Raw genomic sequence first — 15,155 nt, 5'->3', positions numbered from 1 at the left:
TTTTCCATAGGTTCTTGGGGAACAGGTGGTATTTTGTTACATGAATAAGTTATTTAGTGATGATTTGTGAGATTTTGGTGTACCCATCACCTGAGCAGTATACACTGAACCCAATTTATAGTCTTTTATCCCTCATCCATTCCCACCCTTTCCCACCCGAGTCCCCAGTCCATTATATCATTCTTATGTCTTTGTATCCTCACAGCTTAGCTCTCACTGCTGAGTGAGAACGTAAAATGTTTGGTTTTCCATTCCTGAGTTACTTCATTTAGTATAAATAGTCTCTAATCCCATCTAAGTTGGTGCGAATGCCATTAACTCATTCCTTTTTATGGCTAATATTCTATCATCTATGTGGAGTTTTGCTCTTGTTGCCCAGGCTGGAATATAATGTCATGACCTCAGCTTACCACAACCTCTGCCTCCTGGGTTCAAAGCGATTCTCCTGTCTCAGCCTCCTGAGTAGCTGGGATTACAGACATGTGCCATCACGCCCAGCTAATTTTTATACTTTTAGTAGAGATGGGGTTTCTTCATGTTGGTCAGGCAGGTCTCAAATTCCTGACCTCAGTTGATTTGCCCACCTCGGCCTCCCAAAGTGCTGGGATTACAAGCGTGAGCCGCAGCCCCTGGCCCCAGTTTCTTTATTCATTAGTTGATGGGCATTTGGGACATTTTTGCTATTGCAAATTGTGCTGCTATAAACATGCCCGTGCAAGTGTCTTTTTCATATAATGACTTACTTTCTTCTGAGTAGATACCCAGTAATGGGATTGCTGAATCAAATAGTAGTTCTAATTTTCATTCTTTAAGGAATCTCCACACTGTTTTCCATAGTGGTTGTATTAGTTTACATTCCCACCAACAGTGTAGAAGTATTCCCTTTTTACTGCATCCACACCAATATCTATTTGTTTTTATTATTATGACCATTCTTGTGGGAGTAAAGTGGTTTTGCAATGTGGTTTTGATTTGCATTTCCCTGATAATTAGTGATGTTGAGCATTTTTTTATATGTTGGCCATTTGTATATCTTCTTTTGGGAATTGACTGTTAATGTCTTTATCCCACTTTTTGATGGGATTGTTTGGTTTGTTTTCTTGCTCATTTGTTTGAGTTCATATAGATTCTGGATATTAGTTCTTTGTCGGAGGTATAGATTGTGAAGATTTTCTTCCACTCTGCATTGTCTGTTTACTCTGCTGACTTCTTTTGCCATACAAAAGCTCTTTAGTTTAAATAAGTCCCACCTATTTGTATTTCTTTTTATTGCATTTGCTTTTGAGTTCTTGGTCCTGAAATCTTTGCCTAAGCCAATGTCTAGAAGGATTTTTCCAATGTTATCTTCTAGTATAGTTTCAGGTCTTAGATGTAAGTCCTTGATCCATCTTGACTTGATTTGTATAAGGTGAGAGATGAAGATCCAGTTTCATTCTCCTACATGTAGCTTGCCATTTATCCCAGCACCATTTATTGATAAGGTGTTCTTTCCCTACTTTATGTTTGTTTGCTTTGTCAAAGATCAGTTGAGTTTATTTCTGGATTCTGGATTCTGTTCCATTGGTCTATGTGCCTATTTTTATACCAATACCATGTTGTTTTGTTGACTATGGCCTTATAGTATAGTTGGAAATCAGGTAATGTGATGCCTCCAGATTTGTTCTTTTTACTTAGTCTTTCTTTGGCTACGTGGGCTCTTTTTTGGTTCCATGTGAATTTTAGGATTGTTTTTTCTAGGTCTATGAAGAATGATGGTGATATTTTGATGGGAATTGCATTGAATTTGTAGATTGCTTTTGGCAGTATGGTCATTTTCACAATATTGATTCTACCCATCCATGAGCATGGGATGTGTTTCCATTTTTTTGTATCATTTGTGATTTAGTTCAGCGATGTTTTGTAGTTTTTCTTGTAGAGGTCTTTTACCTCCTTGGATAGGTATATTTGTAAGGGTTTTTTTGTTGTTGTTGTTGTTTTTGTTTTTTTTCAGCTGTTATAAAAGGGTTTGGCCTTGGCCTCCCAAAGTGCTGGGATTCTTGATTTGATTCTCAGCTTGGTTGCTGTTGATGTATAGCAGAGCTACTAACTAATGTACATTAATTTTATATACTGAAACTGCTGAATTCATTTAGCAGTTATCTAGGAGCTTTTTAGAGGAATCTTCAGGGTTTTCTAGGTATACAATTATATCTTCAGCAAACAACAACAGTTTGACTTCCTCTTTACCGATTTGGATGCCCTTTCATTCTCTTGTCTAATTGCTCTGGCTGGGACTTCCAGTACTGTGTTGAAGAGAAGTGGTGGGAGTGGACATTCTTACCTTGTTCCAGTTCTCAGAGGGAATGCATTCAACTTTTCCCCATTCAGTATTATATTGACTGTGGGTTTGTCATAGATGGCTTTTATTACATTGAGGTAATAAAAGAGGTCTCTTGTCTGTCAGTTTTTCTGACAGTTTTAATCATAAAGGGATGCTGGATTTTGTCAATTGCTTTTTCTGCGTCTATTGAGATGATCATGCGATTTTGTTTTTAATTCAGTTTTTGTGGTATATCACATTTATTGGCTCGTGTATGTCAAACCATCCCTGCATTCCTGGTATGAAACCCACTTCATCATGGTGGATTATCTTTTTGATACGCTGTTGGATTTGGTTAGCTAGAATTTTGTTAAGGATTTTTATATCTATGTTCATCAGGGTTATTGGTCTGTGGTTTTCTTTTTTTATTTCCTTTCCTGGATTTGGTATTAGGGTGATACTGGCTTCATAGAACAATTTGGAAGTATTCCTTCTTTATCTTGTGAAATAGTGTCAGTAGGATTGGTACCAGTTCTCGTTTGAAAGGTAGAATTCAGCTGTGAATCCATCTAGATGGATATCATAATTTCTGACATTTTAGCTTTTTCAGTTTTTAAAAAATGTTTCCATATGTACCAGTCCTTCTTTCACCATTTGCTTTAGTGTCTGTGCCCTTATCATAAAGAGTCCGTAGTGTAAAAGAAGTCAGAAGCAGTCTTAGGTCATCAAAACCCTTGTGCCAGATTGTCTCATGTCAATTTGTTTTCTGGCACCACTGCTTGCACGTTTTCTACCTTATTTTCTGGCAGTAGTTCAGAAGCACTCATGTCCATCAAGTCATCTTCTGTTAATTCTTCTGGTATAGTGTCTATTAGTTCTCAAATTTCTCCAAGATCCATATCTTGAAACCCTTCACTCTCTACCTTTTAAGCCATATCTACAGTCTGTTTCATGATTTCTTTGATTGGCCCTCTTGTAAATCCTGTAAAGTAATGCATAATCTCTGGACTCAGCTTTCTCCGGCAGGAATTGTCTTGGGCCTGATGGCTTTCATGGCTTTCTCTGTAAACTGGTGACATTTTCAATGGTATAATTCTTCCAGACTTGTGATGTTCTCTCTATCTGAGTTCTCTTCCATAGTGCAGATACTCCTTTCTATTAATATAAAGTACCATGTGTAATGAGCCTTATAGGTCCTTAGGACCCTCGATCTAGAAGCTAAATTAGAGATTTTTTTTTTTTGTCATTGTTTTTTGTCTTTTTTTGTTTTGGTTGGTTGGTTGGTTTTTTTTTGTTTTTTGAGATAAGAGTCTTGCTCTGTCGCCCACACTGGGGTGCAATGGCGTGATCTTGGCTCACTGCAGTCTCTGCCTCCCAAGTCCAAGTGATTTTTGTGCCTCAGCCTCCCGAGTAGCTGGGATTAGAGGTGCCTGCCACCACGCCTGGCTAATTTTTGTATTTTTGGTAGAGATGGGGTTTCACCATGTTGATCAGGCTGGTCTTGAACTCCTGACCTCAGGTGATCCTCCCACCTCGGCCTCCCAAAGTGCCGGGATTACAGGTATGAGCCACAGTGCCCAGTCAAGATGTTGTTTTTAGGGGGGCAAGTAGATGCCTTCAAGACCTTTGGTTTTAAACTTGGGGTTCTGGGTGGCCAGAAGCAATGTCCAATATCAAAAGAACTTTAAAGAGCATTCCCTTACTAATAAAATAACTTCCTGACTTCATGGACAAAGCACCCATAGAGCCAATCCAGAAAATGGGTTCTCATCCAGACCTTCTTGTTGTTCAACCAGGAGACTGGCAACTGGTGTTTACCTTTTGCCTTCAAGGTTCAGGGATTAGTAGCTTTATAAATAAGGGCAGTCTTGATTATAAACCTGACTGCATTTGTATAAAATAGTAAAGTTAGCCTATCCCTTTTTTGCCTTAAATCCTAGTACTCACTTCTCTTTTTTACCAATAAGTGTCCATTGTGGCATTTTTTTCCCCCTAAATAGGGCACTTTGCACCTGTACTAAAAGCCCGTTCAGAAAAAACAACAACAACAAAAAACCTGTTCAGGCAAATATTCTCTCTCTTTAGTGATTTTTGTAGTGGCATCTCGGAACTTGTCTACTACCTCTTGGTTGGCAGAAGCTGCTTCTTGGTCAGCAGAAACTGCCTCTCCTATTTTTTGGCATTGTAAAAAGTCAAACCTCTTTCTAAAATTATCAAACCATCCTTGGCTGGCATTAAATCCTCCAGCTTTAGATCCTTTACCTTCCCTTTGCTTTGTCATACTTTACTTTTTCTCAAATCATTAGTGTATAGGTGTACTTTTTTTTATAGCAATCCCATACCCACATTAAAGCTGTATTTTCTGTATGAGATAAAATGGTATTTCTAGCCTGGGCATGATAGATCACACCTGTAATCCCAGCACTTTGGTTGGCTGAGACGGGTGGATCATGAAGTCAGGAGTTCAAGACCAGCCTGGCCAAGATGCTGAAACCCCGTCTCTATTAAAAATATAAAAATTAGCCAGGTGTGATGGCACGTGGCTGTAATCCCAGCTACTCGGAAGGCTGAGGCAGGAGAATCACTTGAACCCGGGAGGCAGATGTTGCAGTGAGCCAAGATGGCGCCATTGCACTCCAGACTAGACGACAGAACCAGACTCTAGCCAAAAAAAAGAATTGTTTTATGACTAAAAACAGTAAGCACTTTTCCATGTGTTTACTTTTTGTTTTTTTTTTTTCCCAAGGTGTTTAAGCCAAATTTACATTCCCATCAGTAGCATTTGAGTTCCTATTACAATATATCCTCACCCATACTTGATATTATCTAACATTGTAACTTTTACCAACTAATGGATGTGAAATGATAGGTAGTCCTGGATTAAATTTGCATTTCCCTGATTGCCAAAGAGGTTGAATATCTCTTCATGTGTCTGTTACTCATTTTTCTTCCCTCCTTTGTAAATTACATATTCAAGTTTTTTGCCGTTTTCCAATTGGTTTATTTTCCTTACTGATTTCTAAGGGTATTTGTGTGTTCTGGATGTTTATCATTTGTTAATATCACAAATATCTTCTCTTAATTTGAGATGTCATTTTTTTTCCCTACAAACAGAAGTCCTTAAATTTAGTTAAGTGAGTCAATCTTTTCCTTTATGTAGGGAAACAAAGGGAGGGGGAGGCAAAAAGAAAGAAAAAGAAAGAAAGAAAAGAAAGCAAGCTTTTTTTATTAAAAAAAAAAAAATGTGCCTGCAAGAGCCAGGCACTGTGGTGAATGCTGTAGTCCCAGCTACATAGGAGGCTAAAGTAGAATGATGGCTTGAGGCCAGAAGTTCAGGTCTATATAGTGAGACCCTATCTCTTTAAAAAATCCATTTGCAATTTATTTTTATATATGGTTCAAGGTAGGGATCAGTTTGATTTTTGTCCATACCGATAACTGATAATGATCTCAGTATCATTTATTGAATATGGTATAATATATAGTTTAGGGGCTTTTTTCTCCCTTATGGATATCCAGTTGACTCATTACCACTTAAAAAGATTGCCCTTTCTCCACTGGTTTGCGATGTCATCACTTTATAAACTAAGCACCCATGTTTATGTGCATATGTTTCTGGGATCTTTATTCTCCTACAGTATTCTGTTTATCTATCTTTGAGATAATGTCATGCTGTCTTAACTACTGCCACTTTATAAGCTTTGCTGTGTGGCAGAGCAATTCCTCTCACCTTGTTTTGTTGAAGGACTATTGTTGGCTTTTTTCTTTTTTACATAAATTTTAAATTTTAGAATCAATTTGTCACTCCACCCAAAAATAACCTGGATTTATAGATCAATTGGAAGAGAATTGACATCAATCCATGAGTATGGCATATTTTTCCATTTACTTAGGTCTTTTAAATGTTTTCTTAAGGCTATTTAAACTTTTTTGTGTAGAGGTCTTATACATTTTTAAAATTTATTCTTTAGTAATGATTTTATTAGTTAGCTTTTAAAATTATGTTTTTTTGTTTCCTACTATACCAAAAATTAGTTGACTTTATTTATTTATTTATTTTTGAGATAGGGTCTCACTTTGTCACCCAGGCTGGAGTAAGTGCAGTGGTGTGATCATGGCTCACTGCAGCCTTGACCTGTTGGATTTAAGTGATCCTCCTGTCTCAGCCTCCCAAGTAGCTGGGACTTCAGGTATTCACCACTGTACCAAATTTTTACTTTATTTTTGTAGTAACAGGGTCTCACTATGTTGCCCATGCTGATCTCTCATTCCTGGGCTCCAGCAGTCCTCTGGTCTCAGCCTGCCAAAGCTCTGGGATTACATGTGTGAGCCTCTATGCCCAGCTGCAGTTGACTTTATATGTTACTTTTACGTGAGAATTTTACCAGACTTACGTATAAATTCTGATAATTTATATGTAGAATCTTTTTCTTGTCTTATAATGATAGTACCTCCAGTATTGTGTTGACTAGGAATAGAGAGGACATTTTCTTGTTCCTCATCTAAAAGGGTTTTCACCACTGAGCATGCTTGCTAAAGGTTTTTTGTAGATTTTTTTTTTTTTTTTTTGAGACGGAGTTTCACTCTTGTTACCCCCAGGCTGGAGTGCAATGGCGCGATCTCGGCTCACCGCAACCTCCGCCTCCTGGGTTCAGGCAATTCTCCTGCCTCAGCCTCCTGAGTAGCTGGGATTACAGGCACGTGCCACCATGCCCAGCTAATTTTTTTTGTATTTTTAGTAGAGACAGGGTTTCACCATATTGACCAGGATGGTCTCGATCTCTTGACCTCGTGATCCACCCGCCTCGGCCTCCCAAAGTGCTGGGATTACAGGCTTGAGCCACTGTGCCCGGCCTGTAGATTTTAAATTAGGTTAAAGGACTACCCACCTATTTGTAGTTATGCAAAGAGTTTTTAATATGACACGTTTTTAAAAAGTTTATCAACTGCTTTTTTTTCTGCATCTCCTTTAATTTTTTAATGGGGTAAGTTACATTTATTGGTTTTATAACCTAACCATTTATTCCAGGGCTAAAAAATTTGGCTAGTACGGTAACTTACACCTGTAAATCCCAGCATTTTGGGATGCCAAGGCAGGCAGATCGCTTGAGCTCAGAAGTTTGAGACCAGCCTGGCCAACATGGCGAAACCCTATCTGCTAAAAATATAAAAATTAGCCAGGCATGGTGTGCATGCCTGTAGTCACAGCTAGTTGGGAGGCTAAGGTGGGAGGATCCCTTGAGTGCAGGAGGTCAAAGCTGCAGTGAGCTGAGGTCAAGCCACTGTACTTTGGCCTGGGCAAAAGAGCAAAACTGTCTCAAAAGAAAAGAAAAATACTTTGGGGGTATGTGTGCCTGTATGTTTAATACATTGGTACTAAAATTGTCCATCAGTATCGATGGGGGATTGGTTCCAGGGCCTTCTGTGGATACCAGAATCCAGATGAGCTCTATATTTTATATAAAATGGTGTAATGCACATATAACCTATGTACTTCCTCCTGTATGCTTTAAATTATTTTTAGACTTCTTAAAATACCTAATATAATGTAAATAGTTGAATACTGTATTGTTTAGGAAATAAGGCCAAGAAAAATGTCTATATATGTTCAACACAGTTTTGTTTTTTAATTATTATTTCGGTCCCTGATTGGTCTAATTCATTAATGCAGATAGGGAAGGCCAACTGTGTTATGTTTGGAAGTTTTACAATTTTTTTTATGGATGAGCTTGGATTATAATTTTTTTCTTATAGTCTCCATTAGGTTTTGGTATCCCAGCCTTGAAATATGAGTTGGGAACTCCCCTCAAGAATAGTTATTTTCCCCAATACTCTGGAATAATTTTTTTTTATTCTGGAATAATTGTGTTACATTGGGGTTGTTGGTCCCTAGAATGTTTAGTAGAATTTAGTGTTTTCTTTGTAGATTTGTGACAGTTGATTCAATTTATTTATTTTAGTATTAGTGACATTTTTTCTTCATTCTGTTTTGCTAAATTAATCTAGATTAACAGATTATGTATTAATAATTTAGCAAAATATCTACATTAATCTATTATCAATTAATATAAATTTGGGAGGGTACATTAAACTGTTTAATTTTATTGGCCGGCTGCCGTGGCTGACTCCCTGTAATCCCAACACTGTGGATAGCCAAGGTAGGCAGATCACTTAAGGCCAGTAGAAGAGACCAGCCTGGCCAACATGGAGAAACTCCGTCTCTACTAAAAATACAATACTTACCTGGATATGGTGGCACACGCCTGTAGTCCCAGCTACTCAGGTGGCTAAGTACAAGAATTGCTTGAACCCAGGAGGCAGAAGATGCAGCGAGCAGATATCATGTCACTGCACTCCAGCCTGAGCGACAGAGAGACTCTGTCTCAAAAAAAAAAAAAAAAAAAAGTACATAATATCTTCTATGCCTTTTAAAACTTCTGCTGTATTTAACTTTATGTCCCATTTTAAGTTTCTGTTGGGGATATTTGGCCTCTTTTATTTAATCTTGCTAGAGCTGTCTTTTTTTTTAGTTTTTTCAAAGAACCAACTTTTGTAATTTCTGATACTCATATATTTTAAAATTTTATTTCCTTCCTAATACCTTAAGTTGCTCAGCTCTTCAGTTTTAGCCTTCTAATACAAGCATTTGAGGCTATGCATTTTCTACTAAGCATCACTTTAGTGACATTCCACAAACATACAGAGAGAGATCTATTATTTTTAAATATCCTTTTCTTCATTGTCTCTCTGGGTCCAGATATTTTTCTCAAATATTTGAATAACTTGGATAAAGGACTATCATCACAATCTATTCATTTAAGAAATATTTGAACACAGGCAAAAGCACTGTGCTAAGATGGCACTGTGCCACGTAAATGAGCATGATTACATCCCTGAAAGAGCTTCTAGTCAAGTGGTGATATGAAAAAAATACCTTCAGATAATTTTCAATTTAATGACAACTAGAAGTAATGTGTAGTAGATTTTAAAGGAACTCAGCTTTAAACCTAAAACAAAAGAGGATTATTTAACATTCAGCTAAAAACCTAAATGACTTCATCGTGGTTAATAGACACACACATAATTTGAGACAGTCCCACTCTGTTGCCCAGGCTGGAGTGCAATGGTGCAATTTCAGCTCACTGCAGCCTCCACTTCCTGGGCTCAAGCGATCCTCCCACCTCAGCCTCATGAATAGCTGGGACTACAGGAGTGCACCACCATGCCTGGCTAATCTTTGCATTTTTTTGTAAAGATGAGGTTTTGCCATGTTGCCCAGGCTGCTCTCAAGTGATCTGCCTGCCTCGACCTCTCCCAAAGTGCTGGGATTACAGGCATGAACCACCACGCCTGGCCTGTATTGTGTGTGTAAGCCCACATTTATAGTGTGTTGTGTCAAGCCCACATATATATAGCATGTGTGTATGTGTGTATGCTATTAGACCCACAAACTATGCCAGAAGTAATCTCTTGATAACATGCTATTTTTCCTAGGTGTGAAGATGCCTTAAGAAAAAATAAGAGCTTAATTGGGCCAGATCAAAAGGAGTATCAAAGAGAACTGGAGCGAAACTATCATCGCCTTAAAGAGGCCCTACAGCCACTGATCAACAGAAAGATCCCTCAGTTATACAAGGCATTATTGCCTGTTACCTGCCACAGGTATGCTTATTTTTACATGGTTTTAGATATTCTTTCCTCTGAACCCTAACATGTTCAACTAGTGTAAGTTTTTTTTACAGCTCAAATATCTCCTATCTGAAAAGCTTAGGACCAGAAGTGTTTGGGGCTTCAGATTTCCTTTTCAGATTTTGGAATATTCACATTATACTTACTGGTTGAGTATCCCTAATCCAAAAAATCTGAAGTTCCCCAATGAGTATTTCCTTTGAGCATCATGTCAGCACTTGAAAAGTTTCTGATATTAGAACATTTAAGATTTTTGGATTAGGGATACTCAACCTATATCACCTATAATGATCTACAAGGTAAATAACTTGAAAATCAAAAAGTTGGTACTCTTATTAACTGGGACACCGCACAAAGTCCTGTCCTTAACTTGGAATTTTCTACAACTAAATCCTAGTTCTATTATTTAAGCAGATAATTTTTTAAGATTTCTTCTCTGTATAATGAGATAGAACTTAAAGAGATTGTTGTGGAGATTAAATGACATTTCAGATGTAAAGTTCCTAGGACAGTGCCTGACATTTCACTTTGTACTACCAGAATTCTGGAAAGCACACAGTAACTGCAGAAAGTAAACTTTCTTACATTTTGAAATCAAATTTACATACTAGTATTGAAGATGGTTTCCTCAAAATTCCCAGTAGGAAACACACTAATCCCCTCTTTTGGTTTCCCCTTCAGTCTTTTTGGAAGTTTTTCCTTCTTGCTACTTACACCGCTCCCCTCCCAGGCTTATACTTTCCAGGTCAGAGATCCTAGAGAGCCAGGGTGCTGAGTCCCTGAGATAGAGCTGCCTAATCCTCATTTCAGTTCCTTCAGATCTCCAACTCTTTTCCATTGGAAAGGCTGTATTCTTCCTGAAGGAAACTTTGCCTTATAATATCCGAGTTTTGCCTTAAGGCCTCTACGATCTGCTTTTTGGCCAGTCCTCCAAGCTTTAGTTCTTAATATTTGTAGGCAGTTTTGTGGAATTTAGAAGGAAACCTTTTACTGATGAATAGTATCTAGCTTTCAAGACTGCTGTTTCCCTTCAAAGCAAGCTTTGAGATTTGAAGCCTATGTGATCTGTCTGTATTTGCCTTTTCCTTTCCTGGAGTTATTAAGCTTCTTAATATGGCTTAACCTTAATGGCAGGAAGGATAAGCACAAGAAACCAACTGATAACAGAAAATACATTAAGTGTATTCCAGGAATATCATTCCCTTCACTCTTGTTTAGAATTTAAGTTTTAAATTCTTCTTTAGGATTTGAATTTTAAATTTTGCTGGTTTATGAAATCAGGAATATTTTGCAGTAGGGATCCTGGACCCATGAGAGGAGAGTCCCTAAGATCCTTTAAAGAATCTCCCTAAGTCAAAACTAATTTCATAGTAATGCCAAATATTAGCCTTTTCTCACTTACTCTCTTGTGAGGGTACAATGGAGTTTTCTACAGATTGGAAAAGGCTGATTACAGAATCAGATGTAAGAACATAGGCCTTATATTAAGCTACAGTCTTATATTGAGTACCTCTCCTAAAGCTTCTTGCAAGTCATTTTTAATAAGCAATGCTATATATAGTAACATGTAATGGATTGTTTTATACTAACTTAAGATTTTCTTAATTTTAATTTCTAATATGATAAATATCCATATATAGCCCATATAAAAGATTCCTGGGGTTCTCAATAATTTTTAAGCATGTAAAAAGGACCTGAAACAAAGTTTGAGAACAATTGGTTTAAGACTTAAATTTAATATTTAAATAAACACCTGCCTTTTGACATTTAAAAACTCCACACTTTTCCTGAAATCTCTCATTATCCCTTAAGTCCTTGTCTTGTTTATTACAATATCTGCAGCATCAATTGGAGAAATGAATACAAACGACCAGTAAGTGGTGACTATAACACACTCTACAGAGAAATCAATAAGCCAAAATATGTAAGGCAGAGTATGTAGGATGAGCATCAAACTTGGAAGTTAGTAAGAAATGGTGGCAAAACTTTGAGGTAACTAGCAGAAAATAAGCATGTAAGACATTTTGAAGGTATAAGCAAAAATTGTTTCAACTATGTCCTCTTTTTCCCAGAGATTCCTTCAGTCGAATGAGCCTTCGCAAAATGGATCTCTAAACCGAATGCACTTGTTTTATTCATCTGCAAAGAGCCATGTATTCAACATTGAGTGTGAAAAGATCTATTGGAAAACAACATGGAATGGAATTCTGGAAATTAATTTATTATTCATTGAACAATACAGTGACCAAGAAAATATCAAATGTAGATTAACATTTGAGAATCATGGCTATGGTCTCTAATGTTCTGGTAACAAGTTGTTATCGTTTAAGACATTTTAATGACTCAAAGGTACACTATACATTTACCATTATTTATACCATAGCTAACGTTAAATTTATTTACTTTAAGTTCATATTTTTTAATTTATATTACCATTTATAGATTCATTTTGGAACCATTTTAAATGTAGTAATGCTTATTTTAAAGGTACTATTAAATATGTGAATGTTTACACTACTTTTACTGAGTGGGACTTTAAAATTTTTATTTATTGACAATGGCAGAGAACAATTTAAGAGTTGACTCAAGAACTAGTTCCAAACCTAGCTAAATAAAAATCATAGCCCCAAATCAAATAAATGAGTTTGGTAACTGGTTTCTACGTTATTTTCCATTTACATACCAAAAAAAGGAAATCAGAATTGTAGAACTTAGTAAAACTTTTGTCTAAAACAATTTAAATACTGGGATAACTAGTATCAGTGACAACAGCTTGACATTATGATTAAATCTTACTATACCAATGATAATACTATGGACTTCATGACCCTTGGCAACTAAAATGAATGATTCCCGTGTTTCAAATTAAAGCCAGCCATCAGTTTTTGATGATGCAAACCAGTAAAACAGAATCTGCGTAAAGCTATTTGGTACCACCATGAAGTAACACAGCTTGAGTTTGAGAGAAGTCACATATTTTCGGACACTAGCATAGAGTTTAGAAGCATATAAAAAGTAAAATTTGCTGCTTTAATTAACTAATTCTTCTAAAATTATATGAAAAGGTCATGCAGAAAAAAAAAAAACTGGGAAGTAGCATTTTAATTTCTTGGGAAGTTATTCCAAAATAGTGCATATTGATTTCCGGAACAGTTTAGACCAATAATTTTTGGGTAGTAGTGCAGCTTACAGAATGGCATCATTTATAATCCTTTTCTTCTACTAACCAGTTACATGAATCTTTTAAGAACAAGGAGGCTGGGTGCAGTGGCTCAAGCCTGTAATCCCAAAACTTTGCGACGCTGAGGCGGGTGGATCACAGGGTCAGGAGTTCAAGTCCAGCCTGCCCAAGATGGTGAAACCCCATCTGTACTAAAACTACAAAAATTAGCCAGGCATGGTGGTAGAAGCCTGTAATCCCAGCTACTCAGGAGGCCGAGGGAGGAGAATTGCTTGAACCCAGAGAGCAGAGGTTGCAGTGAGTCAAGATAAGAACCACTGCACTCTAGCCTGGGCGACAGAGTGAGACTCCATCTCAAAAAAAAGAAAAAAATAAAAAATTAGATTGGCTGGGTGCAGTGGCTCAGGCCTATAATCCCAGCACTCTGGGAGGCCAAGGAAGGTGGATCATGAGGCCAGGAGTTTGAGAACAGCTTGGCCAATATGGCAAAACCCAATCTCTACTAAAAATACAAAAATAAGCCAGGCATGGTGGTGTACACCTGTAATCTGAGCTACTTGGGTGGCTGAGGCATGAGAATCACTGGAACCTGGGAGGTGGAGGTTGCAGTGAGCCAAGATTGCACCACTGCACTTCAGCCTGGGAAAGAGTGACTCTAAAACAAAAAACAAGAACTGGTCAGATTTAATGTAGTGCCTTTGTTATAGTCAGTGCAGTAGATATTCAAAAACATGATACTCAATATCTGAGAGCCTAAGTGATGGTTGATATCCCACTCCATGTGACTTTAATGGGCAATATTATCTCAAATTCTTATCTACATCAATTCAAAGACTGAAACACAAAAAGGTTTTTCAGATGAGTCTACATTGTTGGCCAAATCTGAGTCAGAGGGCATAACCTCAAAACTGTATTTGAGGAGCCAGATGAACAATAAGGAAAGGTAAGGAGTCGGGAATGGAAACCCCTCCCCCACCAAAAAAGTGACATTTCCCCCTTTTTTGGGGGGCAGTGGTGTTATGGACATCATAAGGGAGAGAATAAGGAACCCTTTAAGGGTCACTTTTCATTAGGTTACATTTATTTAAGGGTTTGGAGAAAACTCACACATCTCAGTAACAGTATCAAGGACTTTATGATTTGTATGGTTGATTTAATTATCATGCAAAACCAATTACTTTCTAATATGCTTCAGAACAGAGGCTTCCTCTTAAACATTCGCATGATACTGAATACTGCCTAACTTCTTACAAACTTCATTTTTCCTAAAATGCAACTTTCTCACATCAGGAATTTGTATTACTTCTTAACATTGGCTGTCTCTTCAGTATTCTGGGCCCATTGTCTATCCTAGGCCCATTCCATTAGAAATTTATGGGTAGTGCTCAGGGCTGTTTAAGAATTTCCATTAGTGATTCTGAAAGGTGGGGAGAACCATGATTTTATCATCTCATCATCCTATGGAATAACGTAAGACATTATGTAAACTGTGATTTTTTTTTTTAGTTGATGAAGGTACTCGTTGAAATGTATTTTAGTGTTATCCCAATAGCATTTATATATTTAGAATCATTTCTAGGAAAAACTCTTAGTACCAAGAATGTCCCTTAACAAGTCATGAAATAATTCATCACTTACCAATTCAGCATACCATTTTAAAATGAAATTTTAACCACATTTTTAATGTGTACCCAAAGTATCATCTTAAGTTTTCCAGTTTTGGATTCCATTAAATCATGTCTACCTTAAAGGACAATCAAATGCAACAAATTTCATTATAAACCTCTTTTAAGTATGACAGCATGGATGAACTAAGCATAATTTCTCCTCTTTGAAAAACTCTTCTCCTGCACTGTCAAAGTATTCAATAATAAAGGTAATTATGCATATTCATTCTTATATATATACACATACTTAATCTCTTTAAGAAAATTCAGCTGTATTTATAAAAATATACAAGTAAAAAAATTCAAATATTCATATACA

The 15,155-nt window shown here is 37.0% G+C and overlaps 1 protein-coding gene across 50 annotated transcripts in view; it reads left to right on the top strand.

The window, feature by feature from the left end:
- DOCK7 (dedicator of cytokinesis 7) overlaps positions 1 to 12,505 on the top strand; it is a 239,316-nt gene extending 226,811 nt beyond the window's left edge. For all 50 annotated transcript variants that reach the window (XR_013520145.1, XR_013520144.1, XR_013520143.1 and 47 more), the window contains 2 exons: positions 9,794 to 9,961; positions 12,061 to 12,505. Coding sequence is in view for 38 of the 50 variants with exons in the window: in XM_078332070.1 (XP_078188196.1) it covers positions 9,794 to 9,961; positions 12,061 to 12,103 (211 nt within the window). In the remaining 12 variants the exon portion in view is untranslated. The remainder of the gene's footprint in view (positions 1 to 9,793; positions 9,962 to 12,060) is intronic.
- The last annotated feature ends 2,650 nt before the right edge of the window (positions 12,506 to 15,155 follow it).

The sequence above is a fragment of the Callithrix jacchus genome, chromosome 7 (genome assembly GCF_049354715.1).
Source record: "Callithrix jacchus isolate 240 chromosome 7, calJac240_pri, whole genome shotgun sequence".
In the NCBI taxonomy this organism is placed as follows: Eukaryota; Metazoa; Chordata; class Mammalia; order Primates; family Cebidae; genus Callithrix; species Callithrix jacchus.
Note: the sequence above shows the minus strand (reverse complement) of the source record. Positions and strands in the feature narration are given on the sequence as shown.